At 35.8% G+C, this 15,469-nt stretch overlaps 1 protein-coding gene across 1 annotated transcript in view; it reads left to right on the plus strand.

The window, feature by feature from the left end:
- Positions 1 to 15,469, plus strand: part of LOC149081678 (cell adhesion molecule Dscam1-like) — a 205,439-nt gene that overhangs the window by 81,913 nt on the left and 108,057 nt on the right. Inside the window, exons 8-9 of the mRNA XM_089237082.1 lie at positions 3,852 to 4,099; positions 14,009 to 14,171. Coding sequence (XP_089093208.1) covers positions 3,852 to 4,099; positions 14,009 to 14,171 — 411 coding nt within the window. The remainder of the gene's footprint in view (positions 1 to 3,851; positions 4,100 to 14,008; positions 14,172 to 15,469) is intronic.

Here is a 15,469-nt window from a genome sequence, read left to right on the forward strand (position 1 = left end):
CGGTGATTCTAGTTGCATCCTAATCGCATGTAAACGCTTCAAGAGTTTACCATGTTGAATCCCGATCGAATCCCCTTCTGGAAAGCAAGATAGACAACATCGACGTCTTAATCTTTAACCAGTGTCTTAGTCACGTGATCATGGCAGCAAAGGAGGTACGAATAATTTATACAAATACAACGCCACAACAAACGAAATGCCCAACGAGGTAGCTGATAAAAAGAAGCCCATAAAAATATGGTTGTCATATATTTCAAAAATACAGCAACCCAATTAAAAATGCAATTAACACCAAAACGAGCGACCATGCACTTATCTACGCTAAACATCATGCTCCATTCATTCGCCCATGCTGCAATCCGGTTTAAGTTGGTCTGGAGCAACTCCCTACCGCTTTCATTCCCGATTACTCCCATTAGCTTCACATCATCTGCGAATTTGCTAGTAATCCCATCGATACCCTGATCGAGTTTGTCGATAAAAAGTGAAAAAAGTATGGGGCCAAGGACACTTCCCTGAGGAACTCCACTTGTGACGTCTGTCCAACCAGGGAATTCCCCGTTCACCATAACTCGTTGCGACCTATCTCTTAACCACGATTCTATCCAATTCAGCAAGTTTCCCCCTATTCCAATCTCGTGTAAACGCTTCAATAGTTTGCCATGTTGGACCCGATCGAATGCCTTCTGGAAATCAAGGTAAAAAACGTCGACATTTTTGCTCTTACCCAAAGCCTTAGTCACGTAATCATAGGAGCAAAGGAGGTTAGTGGGAGGGGGTTAATTTAATAGTAAATAAAACATAATAATGATTAACTTGATTTGAGAGAATAATTAACAATCAATTGTGCTTCGACGGAAGAAAATAATTAATTTAATAATTAGTCTAATTGAAGAATAATTTATTTTGGTCTTGTCTGGTGAATGAAATACGTACGTCAGAAATGAATGATGAACTAAAAGAGCAGAGTAAGAATTTCAAAAATCTATTTTATGTACTCACATGAGATAACAAAATAATTTAGAAACATATTTTCAAAAAATTAAAGATATTTTTTTTTAAATTCTCAAGTTTATGCATCAGTTGAATACGTCGAGAATAGAAACGAAGTATGTAATTAGAAATATATATTTTTATAAAGGTGTTTTGAGTTTTTGAATCACATAAATTCCTCAAAAAATACAAATAAAAAAAAGAAATACATCTTTTATGTACCTAAATTTATAATGTATAAATACGCTGAAAAATAAAAGTAAAGGGGGGGGGGATTATATATTTTATGAATGTATGTCAAGAGCATGTACTGAACACCTCGCACCCAAAATATAAACAAATGAAAGAAAAACAGAGAATTTTTTTTTATAAATGAATTTCAACCATAACTAATGGAAAAAATACGCCACAACATGAAATGAAACCAAGAATAAATAATATTTCAGTAAATGATTTTCAATTGTACTTTTTACATATTTAAGTCAAATATTTGTGGATTCTCAAATAAATCATGAATTTTAATGTTTCGTAGAGAGGAAAATACAACAGAAGAATAGATTTTAAAAATTCATTTTCTGCAAATATATAGGAAAATCACTTCAATAATTGCGATTTTCGTAAAAATCTACTTGAATTTCGAATTGCACTCGAAGAAATTTCTCGTAAATGCTATTGTTAGATATAGATCTATTTGTCATAATGGGTTATACGCGTATGCAACTGGAATATGTTGTTCGTGGGGAGGAATGAATTACATTGGAAAAATCGGATTATTATAGATTCATAGGAGAAAATTTATCTCGATTCCCAACAATACACATTGCCTAGTAGCAGCAGCAAATACCGATTTTTTGAGAGTTGTGAGATAATGGTGAGACGTACCACCAACACCCATTCATCCCCAGTTACTACACGAGCACGTGCATGCGTAAAATATTGATAAAGCTATCTAAAAGGGCGATGAATAAAACGATCAGCACCGGGTAAAACTCGAATGAATGAAATATAAGGGGGTGCGAAAAATGTAAAAATTAAGAAGTAAAAAAAGGAGATTTTTAACGAAAAACGGTTTTCTCTCGCATAAGGAAAAGAGATCGTTAATCATAGAGCACAGGACAGCGAGAGAGTGTGAGGTGTGAGAACTAATGCCAGAGACAGATGAATTACTTGGCAAGTGTGCCGCGATTAGATATAGCAATTAGCAGTGCGTGAACACACGATGTTATGTTCTCCGATAATGAGGTATGCCGGATGGTGGTGTTGGTGGCGGTGAATACAGTCGCTGTCTCTGGTCGGTTGTGTGATGGTCCGTGGTGGCTCCATTCCGAATACATGAGTGAAAGATGCATACATATATATTTCTGGGGAACGGTTAATTTATTTACTACTTCTACTGCAGTTTCTGAACCATTGTCAAACAAAACTTCCAGACACGAGTTACAAGTTAACGGAGTCTGATAGAGACGGAGGTTATAAATGGACATCTGAGTTAGAAAACTAGCTTGAAATACAGATTAAGACTAGAACTTGCCCTCATCATCGTAGTCGCTAGATTTGAAGTGCAGAGTCTCCAGTGAAACTGAGTGGCTCTCTCTAATTATAAGTTAATATAATTTAAGGTTCAAGTTGGTTTTCGTTCTAACTATTGGACGTCGAGAGATTCCTGAGATATTTCCTCTCGATTGACTTCATATGTTTGTAATTTTGAGGAATAGTTAGGGAATGATATCAGAATTTTCGAATTCATAAGACATTGATTTAGTGTTATTGAATTTCTCAAAAGCAGTGTTTGTGAACATGGTTGTGTGGAATCCTAGGATCATGCGAAACGCGTTGCGAGTAGATTATGCGAGGAATAGTCATGTTAGTGAATAGCAATGGTGAATGGTTGTATTTGCATCAATAATTTTTACAATTTCCAGCTTAAAAATTTCATTAAAAAAAAACCACAATTGTTTATTGTCTTTATAAATTATATAATAGTAATAAAATTTTGGTAATTAAAACTGAAATAATTTGTTATAAAACTAGTAAAAAAGTAGTTATTAAAAAAATTATCTATTTGTTCAAATCTAAAATTATCATTGCACTGAAAGGGGTGGGGGCAAATCGAAAGTCTAGAGGGACGCAAATGCAAGGATCCGAAAATCACAAATATTATTTCACGAATTAATATTATTCATGGATCCGTGGAATACGAAAATTCCTTAAAAAGAGTTCCTTGAAAGATCCTTAAAATATAAATATGGACATTACTTCGAGAATCCTAGACCATGAGTATTATTTCAATGAACCATAAGCCATGAATATTATTTAAATGATCCGTAAAACATCCTAAATAGCAGAGGATCCGTAAAGCATTAATATTGTTTTGAGGATAGACCCGTAAATTGTATTATTTTGAGGATCTGTAGGAACATGAACATTATTTTTAAGACCAATATTATTTCAATTATTCCATAGACTTCACGAGTATTATTTCGAGGATTCGCTACAACCAACACGTGTAGCTAAGTCATTTTAAAGAATTCTCTGTACACAAGATTTCCGCCGAACATACAATTTCTTGAAAGGGTATCCTAAAACGTGCGTATTAGTTTAACATTACTCAAGTATAAAAAACTGCTATGTGTGTGGATAAGTTCTGCTACTGCCTCAAGCTTGTTAATGAATTTAGTTCATTGGATTCATTCCCAAAATTTCTTATACAAAACGTTTTGAAACAAATCTACAGTAAATAGTCCAATGTAATCTTCTCAAAACAGATCATCATACACGGATCATGTTTTAAAAAGTTTGTGGCAAGGAATCAGATGAAATTGAATTCAGATTTATAACTAATTTTTGCTCATTTCTAGATGCACCTCCATCTCTCATATCTGTGCCATCAGACATAACTGTTCATTCAGGAGAACAAATATCGTTGAAATGCGTAGCAATGGGGAATCCAGCTCCTAGAATATCTTGGCTCCTGGACGAGCAACCAATTTCTTCAGTTTCTCGAGTATCATCCAACTCATACTCTTCCGTTCCAAATGGAAACATCATCAGCTACATGAACATCAGCGCGACAAGGACGGAGGACAGCGGCGAATATACTTGTCAGGTAAGCGCTTTACCATAGGGTGATTCTTACAGAACCAGCCCAATGAGTTCGCTAATAATTTGGTAGTTGATGCAGGTAATCGCTAAGCATTAGGACAAAATCTATTGCCTTTGTTGAGTGGAATAGTCAAATATAATTTGTGAATGTCGCAAGCAGGTGGCAGCACATGTGGTTCAAGAACACATAAGCCCCCTAAGATTCTTAGATCTCGGAAGATTTGATTTATTTTTGTAGGGGAGGGGGTTTCTTTAAATATTGAACAATCAACAAATAACACGTTGGATATTGAAGGACTGGAAACACTCCGCTTTCCATCTCTGAACGCTATTGACGCGTCCCCAAAACATACCAGAGTGTACACAAGCAAACCTCACATTCACGCATCCCAAAGTTCGAAGAATCACATTACTGCTGCGATCGGTACAATCATCAAAGAAATACTGCAACACATCACCGAGAATATGAAATATCGATTGGCTGCGTGCCATTACTAAAATGCAACGCACTTTCAACTAGTGGTCTAATCACAATGAATGGCACTTGAACGTACTGTACGCAATCCAAGGCCAGTTATACAGGGTTTCATGTAAGTGCTAGCGCGGCCTTTATCTCATCAACCGTGAGTCAGAGAGGTATGATTGAAATTTAAAAAATGCTCGACAGGCGTTCAAAAATTACCCCGTACCAATTTTAAGAGTGAAAACACTTTGTTATTCACTGTATTTTCTCTCTCAAAATCGATACGGTGTAATTTTGAACGCCTGTTGAGCATCTTTTAAAATAGAATCATACCTCTGCGACACATAGTTGATGAGATAACGGTCGTGTGTGTTGGCATTTACAGGACATCCTACTACTACTACTACTAAACCAGCCATGCATCTCGTCCAAACACACCTCTTCATGTACAGGACACCCTGTATATCAAGCACATAATGAGCACAAAGTGAGCTACATCACAAAATATACTTTACATGTCATGTAAAGTATATTTTGTGATGTAGCTCACTTTGTGGGCCCGGTTCTACTATATGAATCACTCTGTATTCCAAGTAAAATGAGTCGTGTCATCTATAAAATCTTAGGCTGCACTTGATTATGCTTAGAATCTACCTATCTCACGCACAAAATAATGATGAATTATCAATCTAAATTAGACTCGGATATGTTAAATGTCTATTACATTTTGAGAAAATTAATATATTGTTTGTTTCAGCAAAACCCCAGTGCCTACCAACAAGTTTCAAAATCATTATAAGTCCGGATTTTCCGTTAATATGACGATTACGGTCGACAGGACTTCACTGTGTGACAGCAATTATGTAGACTAGAAAGTTATTCAATATTTACTGTAGAATTTCTCCGAAGTTAATGGGTTTTGTAAGCAAGGTAATGAGGCCTTCAATCCGTTCAAGCTTCCTCTCATCCGGATATTTATCAACCCTGGTCAGGATGCTGGCAGAATCAGTTTCTTTAATATCGTCCTAACTCACATGAAAAATTAGGAAGAGAACGCAACTATTTCGCGAATTCTGCATAAAAGTCTTTTCCAACATGTTTCCGGCGTTGACAGGATTCCTGTATCTAAAATTCAGATCACACGAGAAAGCAAAAGGCATTGACATGCAAAGTAGAAGTGGGTTGAACCCTTATTATAACGGCAAGCTAAATTAAAAGAAATGTGACAGAAAACTCTATTTTACATCTCTCCATGTAAGTACAGTCAAATCCCTTTTTAATGAATACCGTTATAGCAATAATCTCGTTTTAACGAACAATTTTCTAATTCCCGAAATAAGTTTATATAGGAACAATGCAAAAACTTGGAATTACTTTATAACGAAGTGATTTCTACGATCTCTTGGGGTTCGTTATAACGGGATCCGACTGTATCTCTAGTAATATCAAGCCCAGCTATGATGTCGCGCCATGTTTAATGCCGCGTTATTCATAGAGTAAGCTCAGTGGTCATTCATTAGCGGCAGCCTAGAAACTACCATAGATGCACCTTGTAAATATTCCTTTGAAGAATATTTGAATATTCCTTGTAGATATTCCTACTAATACTAACGTATTAGTATATGTCGGAATGTGTCAGGTATGTGGTGTGCACCTAACATGGCATTGGTTTCCCGGAAATGCTTTCTCTAGAATTCCAACCTGAATCCCCGTGATGCAAGTCGATCATAATACCCACACGATTGTGCAATGGCTGGCACACAGCCTGGAATTTAGAAATCCCTTGAATAATGTACTCTGAAATCAGTACCTATCTATTTTTCAAAATAACCGTCAGTAAATTCGATTTCCGACTGAATACCATCGTGAAATGTTATGACTCTTTGGCTAAGCTACAACCGCTTGTTCAATAATAACGTGATCAGCACGTATCCCCAAGACATCGTTACGATCTGTCCAGGGAATTCGTTAGTAGACATCCGAGCCGGGATTCGAACCCAGACCTGCACAGTCAGAAGCTAGTTCCCTAACCACTGGACTGCCAGGCGGCTGTGAGTTTTTTCTTTTGACAAGAATAAATTGATTTAAATTCACATTTTTCGAAATCTTAAAAACTTAATTTCATGAAACATTAGTTTTAGCCAACTATGAAAAGAATTAGTTCAATATTAATTCAAATCTTAATTTAAATGATACTTCAATCAAATACTCTGAAATTACGTTAAAAACGCAGTGCAGTCACATAAACGGGAACAAAAGGCTTCTGGTACCAAAATACACTCATGTCCATAAATTAAGGATAATTCAGAATCACACCGAAATGTAAAGTAAAAATTTCACCTGTAGAATTATCACACACATCTGCAAGAATGATACCAGATGATGCCGATAGTACGTCACAATGGCGAGAGTGTAAGGGGGGGGGGGGGGTATATAAGGAATGGTGGCAAATAAATAACATTGTTCACAAGAGTTCTGTAAGGCGCTCAGTGCCATAAGCAAATAGTTATGACACAGAGGACGCATGTGGATGATTTTTTACGTAGTAGAATTATCGGCCGCCTGGAATGTGGGCGTACTCACTCAGATGGAAGTATCCGAGGAACTTGGAATTGCCCAAAGTGTCATCTCTAGGCTTTGACAACGATTCCAAGATAACAGAAATGTCAGTAGACGTTACAGTACAGGTCGCCCCCGAGTTACAACGCCGAATGAAGACCGGTATTTGGCAGTAACTGCCAAAAGAAGCAGACGGAGCACAGCATCCGACCTGTCTCGTCAGCTATCTGCAGCCACGGGTACCATAGTTTCAAGGCAAACAATGTACAGACGTTTGGAAGATATTGGTCTATATACTCGCAGGCCTGTCAGATGTGTTCCGCTCACAGCAACTCACTGTCGGCAGCGATTAGCCTGGAGTAGAGAACATGCAATGTGGACATCGTCACAGTGGGCTTGTGTGATGTTTTCCGATGAGTCCAGGTTTAGCATGCAGTCTGATTCACGTCGGACTTTCATATGGAGAACGCCAGGTACCCGTTACCACCAAGACAACATCATTGAACGACACCGTTACGGTGGTGCATCATTGCTCGTTTGGGGTGGAGTTATACTGGGTTCCAGAACAGATCTGCATGTTCAAACCGGAAACACGAAAGCCCAAATTTATCGGTACATCATTCTGGAACAACATGTACGTTTGTTTATGGGTGCCATGGGCGCAGAATTTGTGTCTATGGATGACAACGCCCGTCCTCACCGAGCAAACATCTTAAACGAATGTCTTGAATCTGAGGATATAGCCCGTATGGAATGACCAGCATTCTCACCTGACTTGAATCCGATAGAGCATGTCTGCAAACTAACCAGTAGCAGGGGTTTTCGCAGAATTGGCCCATGCGTTCGATGTGGCGTATCTGAACAGTTTTGGATGTCATCATGTACATTTGTACTAGCGGACTTCTAACGCTGATGCGGTGTTTCTTGCAGAAAATATGGTACTTAAGAGCTCCATTTCTTTTTCAATAGTATTATTTTCTACAGAAAACATAAAACCATAAATTATTCCACATTGATTAAAATTCATGCCTAATATATTTGAAAGATATATCTATGTTTAATTCACTTTGTAGATGCATTTGTTACAAATGTATAAATAATGCATATCAGGAAAAACTAAATTTCTCTCATATTTTACTTTTAAGGGAATTTCATAACTTCTAAGAAAATTCAATAAATTTTATGTACACAGACCATAACGGAACACGGACGCATCAATGGTTTTCGACCCCCACCAGAGATTTTCTATTAATTTCATATGAAATATTTCTGATCCGAATCATTCCATCAATATTTTTGTCATATATAACGATGTAGAAAAAAAGAAGAAACTATTGTCATAGTTTTCAGCAAAGTATGGCTCATAAAATCGGAAGAACATTTGTTTCTACACAAGCTTCTCCTCCGCCATCTTTACGTGCATTTTCGCGAACGCATTTTCGCCATAATGAAATTCCCGAAGAAAATTCAAATGTTCAACTCGAACATTTCTATGCAAATAAACGAAGCGAATGTATGAAATTCTGTAGCATATTCCCGCTGATGCCATTCGTGTCAAAAATATAGCGTGCTGTACAGGTATTTGTCTCGGAAAAATTTCCCCCGCATTTCATTACGGCATCTCTCATTCATATACGCAGGCACATATACACACACACACGAGTACATTGGCATAAAAAATATGGGCGCCCCGAGGAAAAAGTGGGAGAAGTATACACCCCCCCCCCCCATGCCATATACATGATTTTCATGGTTTTCCTTCCGTATTACCTGAAACAAAGAGAAATTTTGTGTGGGGGAAAAAATGGGAAAACCCAAAATATTTCGGAACATTATAACACCGCAGGTGAAAAGAAGCAGTTTTTATTACCTCGAAGTGGAATTTATGAGGTGCAAGAATAAGCAGCTGTTTAGTTTATTATTTGCGCCCGTGACATTCATTTCCATCCATAAAATTTCACGAGAACTACTTTTTCTCTATCATGAGATCAATATTTACTATGAAAAAGCGATTTCAAAATCAAGAGTAATCAATCATTCCGTGGAAATTTATCTGTTGTACGATTTCCACTTGCTCGACTACGAGCGTTTTTACACCGCACACGAGCACTTATGCATATCCCTCACATTTAGGCTGAGCATTTAATAAATGAGATAAGATCGATACAAGCGATGCGTGAGAAAACACGTACTTTTCTCGTGAATTTCATCTTTATTAACGAGGCGCGAAAAGCATTTATCACCCGAAAGATGAATTTGCTTCGTGTCAAATCCATTAGCGTAGAAGAAGAACAAGCTTATAGCAATCCTCTTGTCAGAGCTGTGAATTGATGGATTCTCTCTCTCTCTCTTTTTTGGTGAGAGCGTGACCTGTTCGAGGATATTCCATGGAAAGAGAGATAGGTGTTATAAGCTCTCGTACTCTCACACTTTCCTCCGAAGTGATGAGTGATCGTCCTAGCCTAAAAAGTCAACATCCGTGGTGGAGCAATTTGGCTGCAATTGCGTCCCCGTCTGGACAACGGATGTCAGCACATTGCCATACATCTTGCTTTTCACTATTGGGTTGATTATCTCAAACTTTGGATGAGCTATATTTCCGTGTTTAGACTAAAATGCAAGCGTGTGTCTCCGTTCACTAAGAAAACATCAATTTTTAGCTCTCTAAAAACTCATCACAATACACGGGCTTGAAATTCCTATCCGGAGTTTTACAGCTAGTATGCAATGAGCTCGTACGTTTCGTCTGTCAATGATCATTACGAGGGTCGTTTGATAAGTAAAGTATAAAATAGTAGGGCTGTCTCACACACAACGAGGCGTTGGACGTTGGATAATGACGTCACGCGTGGCGTCATTATCCTGCAGAACTGAGTGCGCCCTTCTTTGCCACCTTGCTGATAACGGTAATTTGCACAATCACTGTACATTTTACTCATTTTTTTCCCCAAAATTATCTTCCGATTATTTTCATTGCTAACTGTTCATGGATTAGCTTTCTTCATTCAGCCATTTAGACATTTAAAATGGGAAGTTTTGCATTTGATTAGAAGGGACCGTTCAAGTATTACGTCATCATCAAGGGGGGGGGGAGAGGGGGGTTTCCGATTTGCTGACTTTTGATGACAAGGGGGAAGGAGGGGTTTGGATAATGCTTACGTCATTAACCACCCTTTATGAAAACATGAGTTGGATTCTGAGGGGCAAAGCTGATGACGAAATTTTGCTGACAAGGGGGGGAGGAGGGGGTCAAAAATGGCTAAAAATTTGCTTACGTAATACTTGAACGGCCCCTAAGGTAATAACACTAAGAATATTTTCCTCGGATTCATTTCCGTTGAATCACGTACGTTAACGTTTATTGGGTTGATTGAAAGCCCACTCGAGGAAGATAATTTCAATTATCTTCTGAACTTTATAACAATTTTTATTTACCTCTTTGTTTTCGTTTGAATTAGGTGTAGCTTTTAAAAGCTTTGAAATTCGTTATTACCAATACAACGGCAACATAAAAGCATGGGAAGTAAATATAAGCGTACTTACAGTTTTTACTGGATCGAGCCTCTCTCACCTTTGGGCACCCATATTTTACAAGTCTCTGGGTCTTTAGAACAAAGTATGATAAGTGACTTGAATCCCAAGTTTCTTTGTCTTATTGAAAATTGTTTTTGCACATTACAATTGCACAAGAACTCATATTTGCTTATCACCGATTTACACAAGAATAAAAAATATATATAGAAGTACGCACATTTCCGCGCATTCCTGGGACACTAAAATACCACCATAAACGAGAGATCACTCACTTTAAACAGTAAAAAATAAGTATCTAAAAAACTTAAAGTAATCCAGCTTATAAAAGCGTACTGTATTGAAGAGCTGTCGTCCGCGCAAGGGAAAAATTGCAGGTAAGGTCAACATCAAAGCGACGAAACAGTCCTATGTATATAGCCCTGATAAAATGGTATTCACATTTTTTTTCTGGAAAAATTCTATTTTAATTTTCAACATAGTCTCCTTGAAGCCGCACACACATGTTTCAATGATATTCAGATTTATTTATCACGCCATAAAATTGCATCTTCCTCTAACTGTTCAAAAATGGGATTCACAGCTGCAATGGTTCTTTATTTATTTATTTATGCAATATTGTTGGCGTTTCAAAAGCCTATATAAGAGAACGCGTGGATATATTTATTTGATAAAAACAAATTACCACAAACCGAAACTTAATATTGGAGGGTAGGAGGAGGAAAAACTCATGTGGGGTCGAATCCGTAGAATTTAGTGGATGTGAGATTTGTGCAAAGCTTAGTGAGTTCGAGTTTTTTTTTGTGCGGCAATCTTGGCCATTTTAGCTGCAGCTGTTATTACGAAATTCCCAGAAAATATGTTCGGCAATATATAAATAAATAAATTCAATATATAAATCCATGTTCTTAATGTTGCAAAATTTTCTTCAAAAAAGAAGAAAATTTTTTCAAAACATTTATCTGTAATTTTCAAGACATTTATCTATATAAACTACCTAAAGAAGGGCCTTAAATTTTAAGGCCCTTCTTTAGGTAGTTTATGTAGATAAATGTCTTGAAAAAATCCCCAATAAATGTGACTATCACTTTATTGGGAAAAACAGCCTTTGCTTCTCTCTCCATCCACCGCTCTGATTGCTGTTTCGACTCTGGTGAATACTTGTGAATACGTGTTTCGCCTACAGCCAAAAATCAACGCTGGAATTCTTACGGGTTATAAGACAAAATTGACAAACTCTCTTTTGAGATGTCTTTTGTGTTCGTTTGTGTTCAATCCTGATCAATTCCAGGAAAATAGATGGAATTTTTGATGTATCATGGGTAATATTGTGAACCCGTTCTATTACGATGTCCACAGCAACAGTTATCTCGAGCAACTTCAATCCGTCATCTTCCATGATGATGCCTTATACTTTTTTAATGATTTCCAGGGTGGTGGCCTAAACCGGACACACAGGAAGCTCCTCTTCTTCGGTGGACGTGCGGCCGGTTTAAATTCGTTGATCAAAATATAAATAATCTTTAATGATGGTGCAGAGTCCCCGTGAACTCATTACAATTCATCTTCGATCTGGGCAGCTATTTTAGATAGAAATGTTTGTTTTACTGTACAACACTCATCATTATTACATTTCCAGAATCACGACTACAACTCGAACTTGGAACGACGTCAAAAATGAACCACACAGCTGTTTGCAGTCTTGTTGTGACTGGTTTCAAAGAGTCCTACTTACAGTTATAACAATTTGAAAGTACTCATGAAGATTACCTTTTCAAAAAAATACCTACTTATTCACCCAGCACGAATCACGTAAAAATGTTTTATTTATTTATTACTTCTCTAATCGGCGAATTCGAAGGATAAGCTTGTGGACTTCTTTGGCTTTTTTTCTTTTTTCGTCTTTCCTTCCACCTCAGAGTTATCACACGGATTAAATTGATCTCAGCAATGAATTCATGATGAAGAAAGCTATTGATCCTGATCTTTGGTCGGTATTTCCTATCCTATCCTATTTATTTATTCAAAAGTCCCTGTCATGGCTGACAGCTCTTTACTTGGCAAGACAAAAAAAAAGAAAAAGCGGAAAATATAGAGCATGGAAAGATGCGGTAAAGATCTGGAAAACTAGGCGATTGCATAAATACGGACAATCAGAATCTAAAACATCATTACACATGCGGACAGATACAGAACAATCAAAATCAGGAAAAATAATTACTAAAATATGTGCAGTCTGGGACATTATTACTCGTACGGACTCACTATCTAAACCTCAATGAAATTATGAATTGCAACTAGCAATTCATAATTTATAATAGTTAATTCATAATGGTTAACCAACCAATTCCTTGAAATTTTCAAGGATTAGTTTAGACTCTATGGGGAACATCTATAGTACACACAAACTTTTCGTAAAATTCATTATTGTCATTATCGTATTCCTAATATTTGACTCTACAATAGTCATGTGTCACAGAATCTACGTATGACCATCTTCTTCTACATAGGATCACAGCTTTAAATGATTATAGTGCATTCATACACACTTCTTCAACTTAATTTTATGTTCCAAAAAGACTAAAGATATAATTTTGCGTGAAATTCGCTTGAAGTTATTTGAAAAATCATGAATCAAAATCCATGGCTCAAATAAATTTTATGAAAAATCACATGAAAATTTCATGAAATGTTTATTTTATTTCTTCAACGCTTGGTCAAATATGCATTAACATTGAAGATGGATAATTTTGTATTAACTGCTGTTGTATTAAACAAAGCCAATAACATTCAATAGATGCTCCTGCCTTTTATATTGTTATGTAATCTATAATGAGATTTTATAGTTTATTTACAAAAACATAAAAATATATCAATTTTCAAACAGAAGAATTGATGAGGTGCCCAAATATTAAATCACAGAAAATCCACAAAAAAGTTAATATGGTGGATTACCTAACATCCAATATGATAAGTAAATAATCATGTTAGAGCCTAGACCTTAATGAAACTTATATTGCAAAATTTATTGTAGCATGATTATTCAAGTTTTTCACGCAATTAAAGTTCAAATCCCAATCTATTTTAACAGAACGTCCCAAACGGTCTTAGAAACTTATCTTCAGATATAATAAATTATCATAATTGTCAGCGATCGATAGCTTATTATTCTAATATACACACAAGTTTAAAGAAAATTCACTCTAAAACATAACTGCATTGTTTGATTTTACGGTACAAGAATCGACCGATGTCGTCAAGGAAATCGTAATTTACTAGCTTTAAGAATTTAAAGATAACTTTAGAATCTGTGAAAGGAATAAAATCTAAAGCACTGCGCATTTCTATTTTTTTTTCCAGGCAGCCAATGACGTAGGAACAGCAACACACTCATCCAGGCTAAACGTCCACGGCCCACCATTCGTACGCAATCTCATAAACCGAACAGCTGTAAGCGGAGATCAACTCACTTTAAAATGTCCATATGGAGGATATCCCATCGATAAAATCTTATGGTTCAAAGGTAAATGAAGGTTAATAAAAGCATACATAAAAATTATATATTTTAAAAAAAAAAAAAAATGGAAAAACAATACATCTTCCGATTTTCTACAGTTCCAATAACTGAACCTTACACTGTCATTACACTGGGAAACGGAAGCCACGCCATTAGAGACACAATCTCTTTCCACAAAGGGAGAAAAGAGTGAACCTCTTTATGATAGGATATAAGGTTTGTAAATGTAATAGAGAAAAGAAAATGAGACGAAAAAAAAGCATAAAAGTATAACAACCTTAAAAAAAAAGGCTATTTGGTTGCATTAATGGTATTCTTTTTGGGTTATTTCCTCCATCCTCGGAGAAATAAGCTTTATCCGAAGTAAATTTCGCACGAATCGTTTTGTATTTCTACCAGCAATGGTATTCCTTTTCTTTCTTATTTTTTTATTCCATTCAATTTTACCATTTGAATGGAGGGAGGTTTGAAAAAAACGGAATAAAATATTTTTTCCCCAAGAAAACGTGATTTATTTTTTTTATTGTTTTTTTATTTTCGTATTATTTCGGGATTAGTTTAAAAAGGAAAAAAAAAAGTGGGAAAAAATATTTTTATGCATAAAAACTATGAAAGTAGATTTTTAAGAGACTTTTGTATTTTAGATTCAAACCTCTTTTATTTTTTGAATAGGAAAGAAAGAATAATAATATCATTGATAATTTAGATTTATTGCCGGAGTGTTTTTATTCAACATTATTTAAAAGAGCAAAAAAAATAGTTTTGGTCTCCACATAAAATGTTTCAAAAAAAAATTATTTAAGAGGAAACTATCAAATATATACACTTTTTTTTTGGCTGCTATAAAGGGTGATGGAGTGGGTATGAGATTCAACTGAAAATAAAGTATCAGTTTCTAGACAAAAAAAAAAAAAATAATAATATCTTTTTTGTTTCGGAATTGTTTTTCAAATAAAAAATTGTTATTGAAGTTTATCATGTTGTGTGGTTATGGCTTGATAATATCAACAGTATTTTTCCCCCAAGTTAAAAGGATTCAAATGTATGGAAATAATTCATGCGTTTTAAATGTGTGTGTGTGTGTTTTTTATCGAATTATTATTATTATTGTGGTTTTATTCCAGCGTGAATTTCAATCGAAATTTTTGTTGTTTGTGTTTTGTATATTGCGATTTAAATATCTGGAGATGGTTTTTGCCGTTCATTTATTTATTTATTTTTGAGGTGAATGGTGAAAGGTATTAGGTATTATTTCTAGGTTATGAATTGAAATATTTTCTTTTTGATATGTTGGGGAGAGGTGA

Source organism: Pholcus phalangioides, unplaced genomic scaffold (genome assembly GCF_987345545.1).
Source record: "Pholcus phalangioides strain wild (caught in Gottingen) unplaced genomic scaffold, Ppha-v1.0 ptg000009l_1, whole genome shotgun sequence".
In the NCBI taxonomy this organism is placed as follows: Eukaryota; Metazoa; Arthropoda; class Arachnida; order Araneae; family Pholcidae; genus Pholcus; species Pholcus phalangioides.